We start from the raw sequence: 17,830 nt of genomic DNA on the forward strand, positions 1-17,830 counted from the left end.
TTTGTTTTGGGGGTTCCTTTACCGGGGGGGGGGGGGGTGAAACATAAAGATCACCCTCACAAATTTGTTTTCATTTGGCTGCGCTGAGCCGTGCAGGTGTGTGAATGCATGTACATGACCCCTGTATATGTATTTGTATGTTAACAGCATTGTCTGTAATGAAGAACAAGCTCGAGGCATTAAATCGGACTTGTAATATTATATTTACAAAATGCGTTTTTGGGTGGGAGGAGGGGAAGGGCGGGGTTAAAGGGCGGCGCACCATAGTAAATTGATCCATTGTTTTTGTCCCTGCATATGAGTCTGAAAGAGGCATGTTTTGCTTTGCACTCTGGTGACTTTGAGACTGGTTCAATGTCATGACCAAAGAAAAACATCTGTGATATCCATCTGTTTTGGAAAGTGAAGAAAAAAAAAGAGCAGGGTTATTTTGAGAACCACATAACAAATTTCCACATGAGAAGAATAAAATCCAGCTTTCAATACAACACTTGTAGGCCAAATTCACACATGGAGGTTTCGGTTTTGTCTTTATTCGCACATGCGTGAGCGTGGACGCGTGCACATACACATGCATGCTGTAACACACACTCTCAAACACACACACAGCTGAGGTGAAAAGGTGGTGCCTTTCAGCTGATGTTTTTGCCCTTATCTACATCTGGGAAACATCTGGTTTGCATCTGTCCCCGGCCCTGCCATATTGGGCTGTTTGTGAGCGTGACAATATGTGATTCTGCTGGAGAGCAGCAGCAGCGGCAGCAGGAGGAGGAGGAGAGGGCACAGGATGTGTTTTTGGGATGTGCGTATAACATCCCGTGCGTATGTGCGTATGAGAGTGTACAAACACATGACTGAGCTGTTTCTGGAAAGATTTTTTTCCACGGTTCATACACTTTATTTGCATTTATCCCCTGATTTCCTGTTCAGTGGTGTTTTATTTTTACATATTCCACCTCAGACAGATGTCTATTTACTTTGAGGGCTTTTTCTGTTTGCACGTTTTTCATCTCAACAACAGTTGCAGGGGGAAAGTGACAAAAAAAAAAGAATTAAAGAAAAAAGCAAATATCTGAATAGGTAGCCTTTCAACATGAAATTGTCAGATGACAAACCTGCAGTTGTCCCGGGTTTGATCAGTTATTTTTTTCGATAAACAGCCGCACCCATCATGTTCCCACCTGTGTTCTTCTGCTGTGTATTGTTATATTCATAAATGATTACCGTTATATAACATGTTCAAAGTTTATGACTTCTCTGAATATGACCTTGTCAACACAGCTAATCCAGCACCTATTATTTTCATGATGATTGCTCTGACTCCTCTTGTTGTTATGTATCTTATTTTGCAGTGCATCGGTACCACAACAGAAATAAGCCTTTGTGTTTCATTATGATTTCATGCACTGTAATATTTAGAGATTGAACTTCCCATTTGATCGATATATTTATATGGCTTTTAAATTATCAAGCAAACTGAACAAATCAATCCTACCCTGCCAAATTTTTCCCTTTATTTTTCCTGATATATAGAATGAAACATTAAGTATCTAGCTCTCAGGATGGTGGGAGTGTTTGCCAGTTTGTGTCGAGGAAAAAAGTCTCCGGGATGACTGATAATGGGTGAGTCAAGCTTCGTCTAGACAGACTCAACATTCCCTGCCAGTAAATGTGCATGCATTTGACTTTCAACCCCTTAATGTCTAATATTCACTTTTAATTCCCCATGGAAGGTTGGAAAAAATTAGCAATTTCCAAAGTGCGGTATAACAGGTTATATATGTTCTGTATTGACATATCCCACCCCTTCCTCAAAGTTATAGGATCTTTCCACAAAATCAAACATCACACACCCTGTATCTGCGGAGTATATGAGTCAACCATCCGAGAGTCAGTGAGGCTAGGGCTCGATAAAGTTGGTTTAATGGGAAATATCTAATTCATTAGAGGCCTATAACTGTGCACTATTGTTGTAAAAATTAAACAAGGATTAGTGTAAATTCATAAAATTCAGTGGTTCTAATGGCCTGCCAAGCCTTGATCCAACCAGACGAGGTCAGTTTGAAATGGGGCCCCGTGATGCAAGCGTCTGGTTGTCAGGGGTTTTCATATATGGATAAGATTCCTCGGAGTTATGATCTGGAAGAGTAAACCTTGAATGACCAGGCTCACGCTGGCATGGATTTAAGAGGCGAATGGGAGGGTCCTGCGCTCTCGGTTGTCGGTTCCTCGGCTCTGAGCAGAGAGGCTCATGTTCGTCTTGACTGCTGAAAACTTCGTTTTGGAGGTTGTGGTGACAGCGAGGGAGAATTTGGGTCTGTTTGTGAGTGTGTGTGTGAGGGAATGACACAGGAAGCAAAAAGGAGTCCATTCTTTATCGCAAAGTAGTAGTAACTTAAAAAAAACAAAAAACAAGTTAGCGCATGGATAGTGTGTGTGTGTGTGTGTGTGTATGTGTAAAGCTGTTAAACAAATAACACTACAAAACTGGAGTCAAGTTGACAATCTTATAAAACATACTTTTTATATCAATAACACATCTACAAAATGTGTAACAATGCGGTGCACTTCCTTCTTGTGGGGCCCGCAGGGGAAGCATGATCTTTCATATCGCAGCCATGAGATAACGACAAAAACAACTATGAACTGATAGTTTCCTCTCTTTTTACTTCTCCATTCCTGTTAGTGTTCGTGATTTCATTTACTCATTGGGTGTCAAAGGCTTTACCTCGGTGAGAATCACGTCTCGTGACATAAGACCAGGGTCATGGGTTCCCTAAAGTCTTATGCCTTAAAGATGCAAGAGCTCGGTAATCCCATGTTTTTATCTAGCTGTCTCAGATCTCGACTTACTACCCTCCGCCTGTGATTTACGAGTGCTGATACAAAAAGGCATAGAAGATGTTTTGCAGAGCACTTTGTTGCGCGTTAGAAAACGAGAAAAAACATCATGTATGTTTAGGAACTAAAACCCACTTGCGAGTGATCCTCATCATATGGGATGAAGATATGTTTTGGTGAGAAATAATTATGTTTGCTTTGTGGTGAAATATGTTAAAAGCACAAAAGCAGTACAGGATGCAGAGAGGCTGAAAATAGTTGACATACTTTTGAAGAGGTCCCCTCCTGGTCTGGGACCTTCATTGTTTTGCGCCATCTGGTGTTTGGTAAAAGCCATTGCTTTTACTTAAGTTCCGATCACAAAATGTCAGCTGTGAACATGATCTGCATCTGCTGGGAAAGATCTGCTCTTAGAACCCCCTCATCTGGTGAACTGATGCAACTGCAGGGATCCAGTGAAGGGAGGAAGAACGCAGCAGGTTATAGTTTGTGTTTATGTGTCGTTCACGCGTTATATGTCGGCTTTGTGCAAAATTAGTTTTCGCTCCCGCTTCATCCATACATTATTTTGCACAGGAACCGCCATATATATATATATATATGTATGTGAAAAAAACAAAGTATGAAAACTTTCGGTTATTTACATTAGAATATTATAAATCAAATTTCCTTCCCTGCTTTTAAACGCAAAAAAATAACCCGAGATTCGCTTGTATTTACAAGGGGTTTTACCGAAATGTTTAAAATTCCTGCAGGTCAGTGAAAGTCTCTACTCAACCTGTCAGTCAAATCCGAGGGCTGTGATTGGTGGAGAGCAGCGCGCGTTGGTTTGTTGTGTTCCGGTTCAACTGGCAACCAAGTTTTAGCGGGAGCTAATCCAATTGCTAGTGCTAACGCGAAAAGTGCTAGAGGGTGAAAAAATTATAACAAGTTAGGGGTATTTCTGTAGACAGCGGAATCTAATGTCATGTCATGGTGTTGTGACACGTATCACGTAGACGTGAGGTTCATTGTGAAAGTTTTTTTTGTTAGTTTTTTCAACCTCGAAATGAATTGGGTCACGTATGTGGGTCAAGTCAAATTATATATCCTTTCAAACCTGCTTGTTGTCATGGAGGCGTTGTGGCACTTCTCTGTCAAAACATTGAAATCATGTTTGCAGGTCAGTATCACAGTCACATTATCATGAATAAAAAGTATATTATGTGTTGGATGTTAAGGTGCAAATAAATGGGGGCTAGGGGAAATTTTGGTCGGAGAAGCTGAGAGGAAATCTATTACTAGTGGGTAAAGCCAATGCTATCACAGAACCCCATTGCTATTATAAAATGGAGGGCTTGTCTGTATTTATTAATCAGAGAAAGCAATATGAAGAACTTAAGACACTAGACAGTAATCATCAGTGTGCTTTTTAAAGAAATTAAAAGGGTTCTTAAAAGTTATCCCTACACATTTAAACCAAGAGGACCAGGTTAGTCAGCAATGAAATGAAAATGACCAGGAAAGCAATAAAAAAAAAAAATCAGAATAGGACTGGAATTTATTGAATGGAAATAGTTAAAGGTAAGATATTCACTATCTATAAAAACTTGTAAAAGGCTGAGTTAACTCAAATATAAAATGGAAACTTAGTTTATTTGCATTTTGGAAATTGAGTTTTTCCATGCCTAAAAAGATGCTGTGATGTGGTTGTTGGAAAAATCTTATTTTTCAATTATTTTCATCTCTCCCAGCTTCAATTAGAAAATTTATATTTCATTGTATTTCTTATTCTTCCTCCTTCCTACTATTATCTATTCCTGTTATGTTTTTACTTGAAACTCTGGCACAACAATTTCCTTCGGGATAAATAAAGTTGTTCTCATCTCATCTCATTTCATCTCAATACAAACTCACCCTTGTGTGGTTGTAGATGTTTTGTTAAGTTGCCGACTGCTTTCAAATGAGAATAACCTCATCATCTCTCATTTTCCCACCAACAGTTTACTTTGGATTTCCCTCTGCAGCCACTATGGTCAGATGCACAAATACACTCACGTGCCATTGATTATCTCTGCAGGCTTGGACCAGCTGAGTCCTGACCATAATTGTGTTGGCTGTCAGTGCACTTTGACCGAGATCCACAATTACTCCACCCTACTCCTGCTTTCAGCACCAAAACAGGGGGCTGTGTTTGCCTCAACAGCTGTGCTCGGCATTGCCGCGCCGTCCTCTGACACCCGCAACACACCCCTGATCTCTCAACACCACTTACGTCAAATTCCAGGGAACATGCTTGGACAAAGTGCTCACCTGAAACCAAGCAGAAAATGATCACCTCCACTTCCATTTAGGTTCAGCTGTTAAAACAGGAATGTCAAACTCCTGTAGGATGATGTGATTCTAATGAAGCTGCACTGCTTCTTTAACCCCTTCTAAACCCAGTACACCCTTGTTCCTTCTCTGTGACCCCCCTCTCGCTGTCATGATACTGAACATGCAGAAGCTGGCAGTTGTCTGGTAACACCTGGCTGGTCCACTTCAAACCTATAGCTTATGCCATCATTTTCATGTTTTCTGTCATATCTCTTATACAAGCGTGAATCTGCGGTGTCAGCTCCACCCCGCTCCCTGCATGATCACTCCCACTTTGTCACTGTATGTCGATTTACCAGCAACGGCAGTGATATGTGGAATTTTTCGTTACCTTGCCCCGGGGGGGGAACCATACTGCCTGTGCCTGTGCACTCTGGTGCTGTTGTTTTTTTTTTCCAGTTCCACCCCTGCCTTCTTTCTCTTTCCCTCTCATACACACACCCACACCCAAACACACACACACATGCATTCTCCATCATTTCTATTATTCTGAGTCAGCCACTGTTGCGGAGTGGTTTGTTGTTTGTTGTCAGGCCGGTTGTATAGGCCGTTGTAGCAGTCAGTTACTGATCTCTCCATGGCCTGTCCTCCTCCCAGATCCAGCTCCTACACTGTTGTGATCATCCCACTGAGGACCAGCCTTTACAGCCTGGACGCACTACGATTCTACTTATGGGTGAGGAGAGGTTGTGTGTGCGAGATAAACATGAGTCTGCATGTTTTTGAAAGGGGAAAAAAACAATTTTGCTCCTGTCCTTATCAGTTAGAGATTATCTAACCTTTGTTGTAATTGTAACCTTGTTTTTGTTTCTGTTTTGACTGGAGTTTGGACACATAAATGGAAAAGCGTCTGTCACATTTAGTCTGTGTTTGAGTCAAGACAAGATATTTTCTGTAGATACGGGTTGTTTGGTAACCTTTATTTATCTGGTTGAGTACCGTATGGATCACAGGAGAGGGCATTAGTAAACATACAGGAAGCTGTAAACATCAGACAGTACACAGCTTGCAGAGTAAAACATAGCATACTTTGTTAAATGTTAAAAGGTCATTTTAAGGAATTGGGATATATTCAGAAAAACAGACACCCAAAGACTACCTCCAGAATGTGGGTCATCGAAACGTCTGCCCTGTCATTTGTAGTACTTTTAACACACATTAAACCACTGCAGTCCCAGTTTGGTGTGCCACAGAGAAGGACAGATAGACCGGCAAAGTGATTTTGATTTGTGTTCGTATGCGCTCAGCTTCCTTCACGTTCCTGTCGCTGATCTGCACTGAATGAAAGTATTCGGAGCTCCTCCCTAGCGAATTTCTATTCAATAATTTTTTGTCATTTGCACTGTTGCCATACAGATACCAGGTATCAGGAAGTGCAAACAAGAGCAGACTAGTGAGCAAGACGTAGCAAGAAAGAGCAACATGCAGTTGTAGTAAGAATTCAATCAGATTGACGCAACAGTTTTGATTCATTGCAAATCCAACACAAAAGTGTTTTGTATTTTATGAATCCATTTATATCGTTTGAATGTATTGCTACAGCTTGAAATGCAGCCAGGTTGATATACGATGAAAAAAAACAGCGAAAGCATGAGGGGGGTTATAGGCGAGGTGTCAAAAAATGTGTCCAACACCAGTTCTAAAGCATCCGATATGTTTAAGCAGACATTAGCACTACAGAATAATATCCCGGGGAACATTTTCGACTCTGAAATAGACATCGCTGTGTGAATGACACCTCAGCAGTCTGCACTCGCTCCCTCCCACCCGTGTCAACTGAGACGGCCAGATTGTCTGTGACGGTCCGATGGAGAAAAACACTCATGCATGGATTGTATAGTTTCTTTTTATTGAATTACAGCTGGCACAGTTGCACCTTCAGCCAGTCCAGACCCATTTTACGCGGGATCTTAGAATGTCACTCAATATGAGCCCCAACTACTCTTCTTACAAATTGTACTGCTGCTTTTGCATGCAATGCAATGGCATTGCAAGGGTTTTCATAGTATTTACTATGTACTAAACCATCTGATGCCGTGGTAGAGTTCATAGCTGGTGAAATAGTGCAGTCCAGAGACGTCACGCTTCACTCACTCTTCGACCAAGGGCTGACAGGACATCTCTGCAGGCCCCTCTCAGTCCGCCCACCGTGATGTTAATTATCTACTTAGTCGCTCTCTCAAGGAGGCAGACAGCTCTCATGACCAGATAAAATCACCTCGTTGAAGAAAACGACTTAAGCACAGATTTAACGTAAAGCAGAACCTACTGCCCCCAGGCTTGTTTGTTTACGTCTTATAATAGAACAGTGACTGTTAATGGAAACAATTTGTAAATAGCCTTTTTTTATAGCCTTGATGCTCATGTATTGAGTCATCTGGTTTTCCAATCTTCCATCTCGTGTTCGACCGTTGTGTTGGAGGTAGCATGACCATCCCAGTGATGCATTCCCACATGCCTCGGCTTCCTGTGAAAGGCCCGGAATAGCAAGCCGGCCGAACCAGGTTTTCCACTAACACACAGTCCATAAATGTAAAAGGAGTGGTCGATGAATGAAACAAGTATATATGTTCACGGGGCCAGGATGTGGTAATGAATTAAAAGGGAACTGAATTTTCACATGATATTAATTTGTATTGTGTGATTCTCCTGCAAATTAAGATTGACGCTCTTGACCTTGTGCTCACGGACGGGTGTCTCATTCCACAGAATGATTGTTGCATACCTATTAGCCGTGTTTGTGCCTGTGAAACGTAACTGTAATCCCGTTGAGTGTCAACAATGGATCCAAAGGCCTCCCGCTGCTCTGTAGATGGGCTCAGCTGATAGACAAAGCCTTGGGGCCACGGGAAGGCAGCACGCAGGCTCGTCCCACTAATGCTTCTTCTTTACGTCATGCCTGTTATGTGTCACGAAAATACACATTGACACACAAAGACCATTATGTCCAGGCCTTTTTTTATGGATATTGATGTGGGTGTGTCTTGTGAAGGTCCCTTTTTAAAGCTGAACCAGGGGCAAATCGCACGAAAAACGTCTCACACTGATAATTTTCATCTGCATTGAAAATTGTCATTGTTCAAGGCTACTCTCTTGCATGCGACTTTTTTTTTGTATGTGTCACTCTCAATGTTACACGTGAGGTTAAGTGGCACAGGCAGACAGCTGATGGCAAAAATTAAATTTTTACATTGTTTTCTGAGAGAGAGTAGAACAGGAAGTTGGAATATGTCAAGTTTTTGTGGCTTTGAGTTTCCTCCTGGATGTAGATCATGTTATGATAAAACATGCAAACCCACTGCTGACTAGGAGGAATTACTAAAAGAAGCAAGAATGTTAGCTTTCCGTGAGACATTTATGTTATCAGGAGGTTTACCAATTTTCCACGGGGCTAAAAGACGCAAATAATATTCCAAGAAAAAAAAACAAAAACAAATGACACACGTCGTAATCCAGGCCTTTCATCGTGCATCTAGGCCTTTGATATATTTTTCATGCATATATTTTTGTGATGTTCATCCACATTTGGTTCACGAATCTTTGTTCGGTTTCGTAAGTGCATGTGGCGGCGCTGTGCTCTCGCCGTTTCAGATTCAACATCTGAAGGATCTAGAAAAGGAGAAGGACGCCTTATGCTGTGGGCTGGAGATCTTGGAAAAGGCTCGCCTCTGGTATCTACAGCGGCTGGAGGAAAACACGGTCCGGCAAGAGAACTGCGAGACCACAGGCCGGGACAGGGGAAATGAGGTACAGGAGACAGCTGAAAACATCTTTAGCTTGCATCATCAGAGTAGCGGCTACATACACAACTAGCTTTTACCTGCAACACATTCATTGTCTCAGACTGTTAAAACTTTTGTTCCACTTAACCTCTGTGAGAGTTGGCTTCATTTGAGTTGCATGATAGGAGAGTTCTGGCCCACCACCTTGAAAATTAATCTGAGAGTCAACCCTTTTTTCCAACACTAAGTAGCGTTAGAAGGGAAGATGTGGTAAAGTTTTTTTGCCAAAGGAAATACGCTAAATCATGATTGTAAAAATACATGGGATTCTGGAAATAGGGGTGAAACACTTGAGTTTTCCAGCAGATTGTTTGGATGTGGTCTCCATCCAGGTGCAGTCTTGCCTCTTGCGCGCTTGCATCCAGAGGGTAAACGGCTCCCTGGGCTCCGTGATGACCGAGCCCAGCGTCAGCCCCCTCAGCGACCCCCCTCAGTCTGATAGGCTGACTGACATCGCCCTCCGATGGCAAAACACTCAACTGACTATGGTATGATGAAGCAAACCAACATGCAGTCTTTGTCCGTTTATGTCGACAATTTTCCTCGGGACCAAGATACCGTTCAGACTTCTGTATGAAATCTATGATAAGTTCAGTCTTCTGCATGAAGTAGCCCTGATAATCTCTTTTTTCCCCGCCTTCAACAGGAAGTGAGTGAGAAGAATCGTCAAATCTCTATGTTGGAAATGGAAAATGACGCGCTTCTTGAACAGCTCGAACTGTAGACCCTGCCCGCCAACACACCTGTAAATATGTATTTAAATAAATAAATGCCACTTGTGGCGTATTATTCTATTCCTGCTTGGTCTTTTTTCAATTTCAGGGCCGATCAAGTGTTTCAAAGATTCCTGAGCAGCTGAGCCTCAATTGAAAATCAATAAAATCTCTTCCAGGCGATAAGTACTATTTCCCTTTAAATACATTTGATGCAGTTATGTAAATACCTGAACATAATTGGAAATGTATTTATGTTTTTTGCAAGGAATAAATATATGCTAAAAGTTAATGAAATAACTTACAAACACAATAATTTAAAACTCCTACCTGTTTTATCTTTTTCTTCCTTGTAGTATTGAGACTGAGGCGGGAAGCGCTAGCCCGCTGAGGTGTTTTCATGTTACATGTGCCTTTTTGACAAAGATGTTTTTTTTTTGTTGTTGTTTAAAAACCCTGTATTTTTTTCCCATAAGCAAAACAACAAAGAATCTTCTCGCTCCCGTAATTCCCACTTCTTCCATTTCCAGTTGTCGATGCGGGCTCTCTGTCTCAACCGGCTGCCAGCGACCTTTGCTGGTGGTCCCGCACTGATCTAGCTTTAGCTGATAAACTTTGTCTGAGCAAGTCATCACGAATGTTTGCAGGAATGTCCTTCCCCCCTCGTCCCCCGTTGGACACGCTGCGTTGTACGTGTACCGCAACTTTGCTCGATACCTTTTCTTTATGCACGTTTTATTTATTCATTAATCAGAATCTCCTTTGCCTCTGCTTGTCTGCAGAGTCGACGATCAGTCGCTCCCAACTGCGAGAGGTTCCGCTTTTGAAAGAGATTGCATTAGATTAGAATAGTCGTCTTGTGAGAGGGTTAAAAAATAAAAAGATTGAAAGATAATTTGCCTTATGGGGGCGTTTTGTTATATCTGTTTACATGCCCTTTTGTAGAATTGTAAGGGTAGGTGTTATAATAAAAAGGAGTGATGCATCCAGACAAGTCCTAAACACGCTCAGCATTCGTTTATCTTTTCTATTAATCCACATTCATGCATTAGTAACATCCCTGGTACAGTGAGTTGCATGCCTGCAAGGAATCTGATTACGATCAGCCTGTGTGCTCCGGGAAAAAAACATCCCTTATGGCCGAGGCTTTCATTTAAGTAGCTTAGTTCCCTATCTTCAGAGTGCCATTGAACCATCAAGCTCGGGGTACCAGCACTTGGATAATTATTGGGCTTAATTCACACACTTCATGGCCAAAAAAAAAAAAAAAAAATTGAAGATGCGTCACGCCTCCATGGCTCACAGTGGGGTTCTTCCTTCCACACCCACATGGCTCACTTGAACTGCACCCCGCCAGGATTAAACCCCCTTTTTTTTTACTTGTATTCAATATCTTGTTTATTTTCCCTGCCCAATTGGCGGTTGCGGTATTAATGAATATCAGAAAAATCTGAGCTGTTTCCGTGCAGGTCTGCGGAGGTGGGAAGCATAAACATGCAAATACTGAGAAGAGGAGTTGTTCCCCGCAGGACTAGGGGTGCCGGATAAGTGCATTCCTAAAGCTCTTAGGAGACGAAAACTTCCGCACATGTCGGTCTAGTAAGTAGGTGGTCTGTGAATAATGCTCATGTTAACAGCAAACAGTCATATATCCCAGAGTAGACTACTACATGTCTGCTCTGTAATGTGGTTGGCTCAGCCTCCATGCAATTCTATTTTAGTTTTGTTTCCAGCAGCTTGTGATATTTAATGATTTAATAGTCGTAAATGTCATTTGACCCGAGTAGCCTGGAACATTAATGACTGCGCTCTTGTAAATAAACACCGTACATGAAAAACAGGGCAACATAATGTGAAACACTCGTCGTATTATCACAGTAGATTTAACAACATTGCGTCCTGTTGCTATTCTTCAAATAGCTCCAATGCAAACACGTAATCACAATTTCATCTACCAAAAATAGCAACAAATAGATAAGTAAATTTTTGTAAAATGCCTTTCGCACTTTACCGTTCTTTGTTGGTTGTCATTGTTAAGGTAAATCAGACTATCCAAAATCATCCTCTGCAATATTCAACTGTCACAGACAGTTTGATGAAAACCAGTAATGATTATCAATTACAATTAAAATAATTAATTACAAAAAGGAGTCAGTAATCATTTTTCATCTTTAGAGCTTCAATCATGGATTTTGATTTTTGCTCGATTCCAATATCTCGGCCTTTCATATACGATCTGGGTCATATTTTATGAAGTGGCTCATTGCCTATGATGTAAACATTTGTAGTAAAAATGAATCATTCAATGTGAAATGATGAGTTTTAGGCTATCCCACTTTTAAGAAAATCATATTATCCCACACTTTTGCTGGAAACAAAACCCCAAAGACTTTTTTCCACTCGTGGAATAAAATACACTCATCTGTCATTCCTCTTGGGGAGTCGTTTCACCTACTTGTTCCTCTGCCATAGAATATATACTAATATGTAATAAGGTGAAAAAAAAAGTCTTACTTAAATGTTGAGATTTTGTACATGTACCAAAGTGTACTCCAGTAAAACAAAACAAAAAAACTTTTACAGCATCTTCTCTTTTGTTTGCGGCTGCATACGTTAACGTCCACTTAGGAAAAAAAGACAATACATAAACTGATGTACAGTTTATTTACAGATGTTAGAGTTTACTTCACTTCTATTTTTACCTTTATTTTTATTTTATATATATATTTATGACCTGCTCCAGGATGCAGTGCTACCCCATGTGCCCTCCAATTGCCCCTCTTCTGGGACAAATAAAGTTGGTCTGATTCTGACAGTGGGAATTGTGTCACATCCATTTGCAGATTATGTGATTAACATTCTTTTATTTTTGTCTCCTCTCTTCTACTTTCATTGTCATTTTTTCAAAATGATATGTAACAAGCACACAGTTTTTTTTGTTTTTTTTTCTCTTTGTTACTTTCATCGCCATGTTTATAAATATCTTTTTCTCTTCTTTTCAGCTTTTTCCTTCAGGGGTCGCCAGAGAAACTCAACCATCTCCATCTAACCATGTTCTCTGTATCCTCTCTCCAAACTAACTAACCAACTAACTTTATATTCTCTCTCACTATATCCACAAATCTTGTTTTTGGTCTTCCTCAAGACCTCCTGCCTGGCAGCTCCAATTCCAGATATTTTTTTAAATATAGATATTTTTCAAAAACATTAAAGAAAAACACTTTTTTTGTTTGTTTTCTCTGTCACTTGCATTACCAGTTTTTAAAAATGTGTAACAAAAAACATTTTTCCCTGCTACTTCTATTGCCATTTATTTTAATATATTTCAAAAAATACATTTTTTTTGTTTTCTCTCTGCTAGTTTCATTTACAGGTTTTTTAAAATATGTTTCAAACACAGTTTTTTGTATTTTCTCTGCTTTTTTCAATGCCATTTCTATCATGTAATAAGCACAGTGTTTTTCTCTGCTTCTTTCATTGCCAAAAACAATTATTTTTTGTTTTGTTTTCTCTGCTACTGTCAGTGCCATTTTAAAAAGAAAATATGTTATGAGCACACGTTTTGTGTTTTTTTTTTGTTTTCTCTCTGCTTCTTTCATTCCCATTTTTAATACATTTGAAAAAAAAACAAAAAACACTTTGTTTTCTCTGGGCTACCATAATTGTCATTTCTTGCATATGTTTCAACCACACAGTTTTTGTTTTCTCTGCTGCTGTCTTGGTCATTTTTTTAAATACATTAAAAAAATATTTTTTGTTTATTTTGTTTTCTCTACTACTACAGTTTTTGTTTTTGATTATTTTTTCAGTCATTTTCATTGCCATTTGTTGAACTATGTAACAAGCCTACTTTTTGTTTTCTCTTCTATTTTCATTGCCATTTCTTTTTAATGTGTAAAATGCACCTTTTTTCCTTCTACTTTCATTGTCATTTTTTATTTTGCTAGCACATTTTTTTGTCTGCTATGAATGCCATTGATTTTTTTTCTCTCTACTTTCAATGCCATTCTAAAAAAAATTTGTTATGGGCACATTTTTTCCGTTGTTTTCTCTGCTACTTTCATTGCCATTTTTTAATAAGTGTGAAAAAAAAAAAACACTTTATTTTCTCTGGGATACTTTCATTGCCATTTTTTGTATACATAGCAAGCACACACTTTTGTTTTCTCTGCTACATTCTTTGCAATTTTTTAGAATACATTAAAAAAACATTTTTTTAACTTACTTTCAATGGCATTAAAAAACACATGTAATGAGCACTCATTTGTTTGGTTTTTGTTTTCTCTGCAACTTTCAATGCCATTTTTTAAAGTGTAACAAATACACTTTTTTGTCTTCTCTGCTACTTTACTATTTTTTTTAAAATGTAGCAAGCACATTTTTTTTTCACTGCTACTTTCATTGTCATTTTTTTAAGAAATGGGAAAAAAACACGTTTTTTTTCCGCGGGCTACTGTCATTGTCATTTTTTTTTGCATACATAACAAGCACACGTTTCTGTTTTCACTGCTGCTTTCTTTGCCATTTTTAGAATACATCAAAGTAACACTTTTTGTCATCTGTGCTACTTTCAATGGCATTAAAAAACAAATGTAACAAGTTCACATTTGTTGTTTTTTGTTTTCTCTGCAACTTTCAAAGTCATTTTTAATATGTAACAAGCACACTTTTTTGTCTTCTCCGCTACTTTCTTTGCCATTTTTTATATGTAACAAGCAAACTTTTTTGTCTACTCTGCTACTTTCTTTGCCATTTATTTAAATATGTGACAGCCAACTTTTTTTCTGCTACTTTAATTACCATTTAAAAAAAACTTTTTCAAGCAGTTTTTTTTCTCTCTCTACTGTTTTCATTATCATTAAGACAAAAAAATCCCATCGCAGACTCCGACCTCTTAGACCGTCTCCCCGGAGTCACTGGATGCGCCTCTGTATTCCCCGTCGCTGCTGCTGCTGCCGCCGCACTCTGTCCTGCGCGCCTCCTCGGGCGTCACGTCCACGCGGGACGCGTTCACACCCAACAAGCCCTGCAGGTGTCTGATATATCCGATCGCCGCCCGCAGGGTCTCCACTTTGCTGAGCCGTTTGTCGTCAAACTTGTGCGGCAGATGTTCTCGGAGCCGCGCGTATCCCTCGTTGACGCATCTGACGCGGTGACGCTCCCGCTCGTTCCTCTTGCGGATGAATGCGGGTTCGAATGCGTAGTCGCACACGCCGAGGTGCCCACGGAAGGGGAAGTAGTGCAGCCGTCCGTGGGCGAGATCCGCGGAATCCAAGTACGCGGTTGCGTCCACGTGGAAAGGGATGCCGAAGCGCGGGGCGCCGGGGCAGCACGCTCCGCCCGTGTCCATGGCAACGCCGTGCAGGGCCAAAGGAGGCCCGTACGGAATGCGCTCCATGACCTCCTCGGCCACGAGAAACACAAATAAATCTATTTTTATTTATTTGGTCTATTTATAAACTGCAGGAACGCTGTGAGCGGTGGTGATCATGTGACTCACCCGGTTACCGTCCCCACGTCGTCATACCGGAGAATCCCGTCACTTACGCGTGGATGAGGATTCCCCGGAAGCTCAACTGATCTTATGTTTAAATTAATAAAATAAAAGAGGAAAGACCGTGTCCTCGATCAGGACTTTCCGTGTGTGCGTGTGTGCATGACAGCTTGTTTGTTGGGATTTTGAAGCCACGGTCACGGTGGGTGTGACGCGGGGCGGGGAACCGTGGAGACTCTTATCAAGATAAAAAATAGCATTTCCCCTGTGGAGCAACTTTGCTGTCTAACATCACAACTAAATCTTGTTTTTTATGATCATTTAGAATAATTATTCAATTTAATTTATGTATATCAGATTATAGTAACGAGGTCACTGAGTCAGTATGCAGGAGATTAAACATACATTATGAATGCTGTACTTTCATCGTCATTGAGCAGATACGGCTTCTCTTTGATCTGGATTAGGAACCTCGGTCTAAATTCAAAACTCAGGTCCCACCGAGATTTGAACTCGGATCGCTGGATTCAGAGTCCAGAGTGCTAACCATTACACCATGGAACCACCTGCATGTGCTACAGAGTCACACACTCACAAGCACACACACACACACAAACAGATAGATAGATAGATAGATAGATAGATAGATAGATAGATAGATAGATAGATAGATAGATAGATAGATAGTATCTATCTATCGATCAGTGACGTGCAGTCAGTAGAGGCAGGGGAGGCCTGGCCTCACCTGTCATCATGGAAAAAAAAATGCAAAATGAAAAAAATAAATTGAATTGTTATATTTATTCAGTTATTTGTACTATAAAGTTATTTTTCACCAGTTTAAGTTATTTTTTTCAAAATCGCTAAAAAAATTATATTTACCGTTCAAATATGAGGAAGAGACGTGTGGTGATGCAGCAACCAGCTGAGCCCACTATGGATTGCGCAATGATTCTGCTAACTGTGCTAGCATGAGACCTATTGCTGTCTCTATGAATGTCACTATTAATAAAACACTTTTAATATATGAACTAAATTGCCATAGTTAAGCTGATGTTTTTCGTCAACAACTGTAACGTGTTTCTCGTATTTCTCGCAATCATAAACCGACTGCGAAGAGACATTAAGTGAGGCAAGAGGTGACGGTGCCTCACGGTAGGGGGCACCGCTGATCCTAGGGATCTTTCATACTACTCGGCTGCAGAATAATAGAATTAGCAAGCTAAGCTACAGTAAACAGTTAGCAAGTCAAGTGCCGTCAGCTAGCAAGCTACAGTAAACAGTTAGCAAGTCAAGTGCAGTTATGGAGCAAGCTACAGTAAACAGTTAGCAAGTCAAGTGCAGCCATCCGGCTATTTTTTCCCAATCTCATCGGGCTGTATAGCACACAAACGGTGAGGGATGAATGTAAATCTCCTGGGCAGTATCTCAACTTTTTGGCCCAGAAGGATCTCGTTCAAACTGTTCCTGTGGCGACAAAGTTGCTCCGGCCGGTTGTCAGCGTTCCGGCTACGACAGCATCGGTGGAGTGCTCATTCTCGGCACCGAAAAGACTCAAAACATTCAGTCGGAACAGGACCGATCAAGTACGACTCGTCTTCACTGGCAGTGATTCCCATTGAAACAGAGAGACTTTGAACACTGAAGAAAGAAATGGAAGACTCCTACAAGCAAGTTATGTAGCAAGAGAATGCTACAGAGGGAGCGGCGCATGGACTACATTTAAAGTAAAGGTAAGAGATAATAACATTTTTTTACATGTGCTTTTTTCTATGTTACTGTTTGTATATGTGAAGAATGCTGATGGGTATTTTTAACCAAAACACGTCAACTTCTGCCAATAAAATGGTGAATAAGGTACTTTGTAAGGTTCATATGTTTGTAAATCGGACTGTGATGACGTCAGTGCCTTGCCAGCCATGAACCTCAACGCACGTCACAGACAGACAGACAGACAGACAGACAGACAGATAGATAGATAGATAGATAGATAGATAGATAGATAGATAGATAGATAGATAGATAGACAGATAGATTGGTTTGTTGGTTGGTTGGTAAATGGATGGATAGATAGATAGATAGATAGAGAGAGAGAGAGAGAGGGGTGGGGTGGGGGGGATAGATAATGTGACTCAAAAAGAAAAATGGCAGACTTCAGGGACCATAATATTCATATTGAATTATAAAATGAAGATTATTAGTATAACTGAGCTTTGTACAGACCCATATAGAATATATATGCACAACAAATGATAACGCCACACTTTGATTTGATACAGCTATCACTATTCTTTTTTTATTTAAACTGGACCTCAGTAATTCTGTCACTTTAAAACCAAATCAAAAGAAAATTGTATATTAACCGTAAATACCCCGACGTAATTATTCTTTTTTTTTGTTTTTGTGACAAATTATGCACCGGGAGTAACGCTATTTCAATATCATGTGTGAACATATACCCCCGCTGGGTGGCAGCACGGAGGCAAATGTGTTCGGCAACAAAACCAGTTGACCTGTTTCTCGATCGTGTTTGTGTGTGTTTGTGTGTGTGTGTGTGTGTGTGTGTGTGTGTGTGTGTGTGTGTGTGTGTGTGTGTGTGTGTGTGTGTGTGTGTGTGTGTGTGTGGTATCTACAACTAGTTGTCG

At 40.4% G+C, this 17,830-nt stretch overlaps 2 protein-coding genes and 1 non-coding gene across 4 annotated transcripts; 1 reads left to right on the top strand and 2 right to left on the bottom strand.

The window, feature by feature from the left end:
• Positions 1-5,578: 5,578 nt before the first annotated feature.
• LOC147234215 (suppressor APC domain-containing protein 1) lies at positions 5,579-9,772 on the top strand. Its single transcript, XM_086147047.1, has 4 exons — positions 5,579-5,872; positions 8,788-8,943; positions 9,311-9,466; positions 9,625-9,772. The coding sequence occupies exons 1-4, from the start codon at positions 5,774-5,776 to the stop codon at positions 9,700-9,702; spliced, it is 489 nt and encodes a 162-aa protein (XP_086003173.1). The 5' UTR covers positions 5,579-5,773; the 3' UTR covers positions 9,703-9,772.
• A 4,330-nt stretch (positions 9,773-14,102) lies between these two features.
• LOC147234216 (achaete-scute homolog 4-like) lies at positions 14,103-15,340 on the bottom strand. 2 transcript variants are annotated; one of them, XM_086146167.1, is made up of 2 exons: positions 15,192-15,340; positions 14,103-15,092 (listed from the first exon to the last, which is right to left on the bottom strand). In XM_086146167.1, exon 2 carries the CDS (start codon positions 15,087-15,089, stop codon positions 14,586-14,588), a length of 504 nt encoding a protein of 167 aa, XP_086002293.1. In that variant the 5' UTR covers positions 15,090-15,092; positions 15,192-15,340; the 3' UTR covers positions 14,103-14,585. The 2 variants fall into 2 exon arrangements, with proteins under 2 accessions (XP_086002293.1, XP_086002294.1); XM_086146168.1 differs by having other exon boundaries at positions 14,103-15,095.
• A 337-nt stretch (positions 15,341-15,677) lies between these two features.
• Positions 15,678-15,749, bottom strand: trnaq-cug (transfer RNA glutamine (anticodon CUG)). Its single transcript has one exon. It is a non-coding gene; the product is annotated as a tRNA-Gln (tRNA).
• Positions 15,750-17,830: the final 2,081 nt, after the last annotated feature.

This window comes from Fistularia commersonii, chromosome 5 (assembly GCF_037954325.1).
Source record: "Fistularia commersonii isolate RoL2024-O1a breed Wild chromosome 5, RoL_Fcom_v1.0, whole genome shotgun sequence".
NCBI lineage: Eukaryota > Metazoa > Chordata > Actinopteri > Syngnathiformes > Fistulariidae > Fistularia > Fistularia commersonii.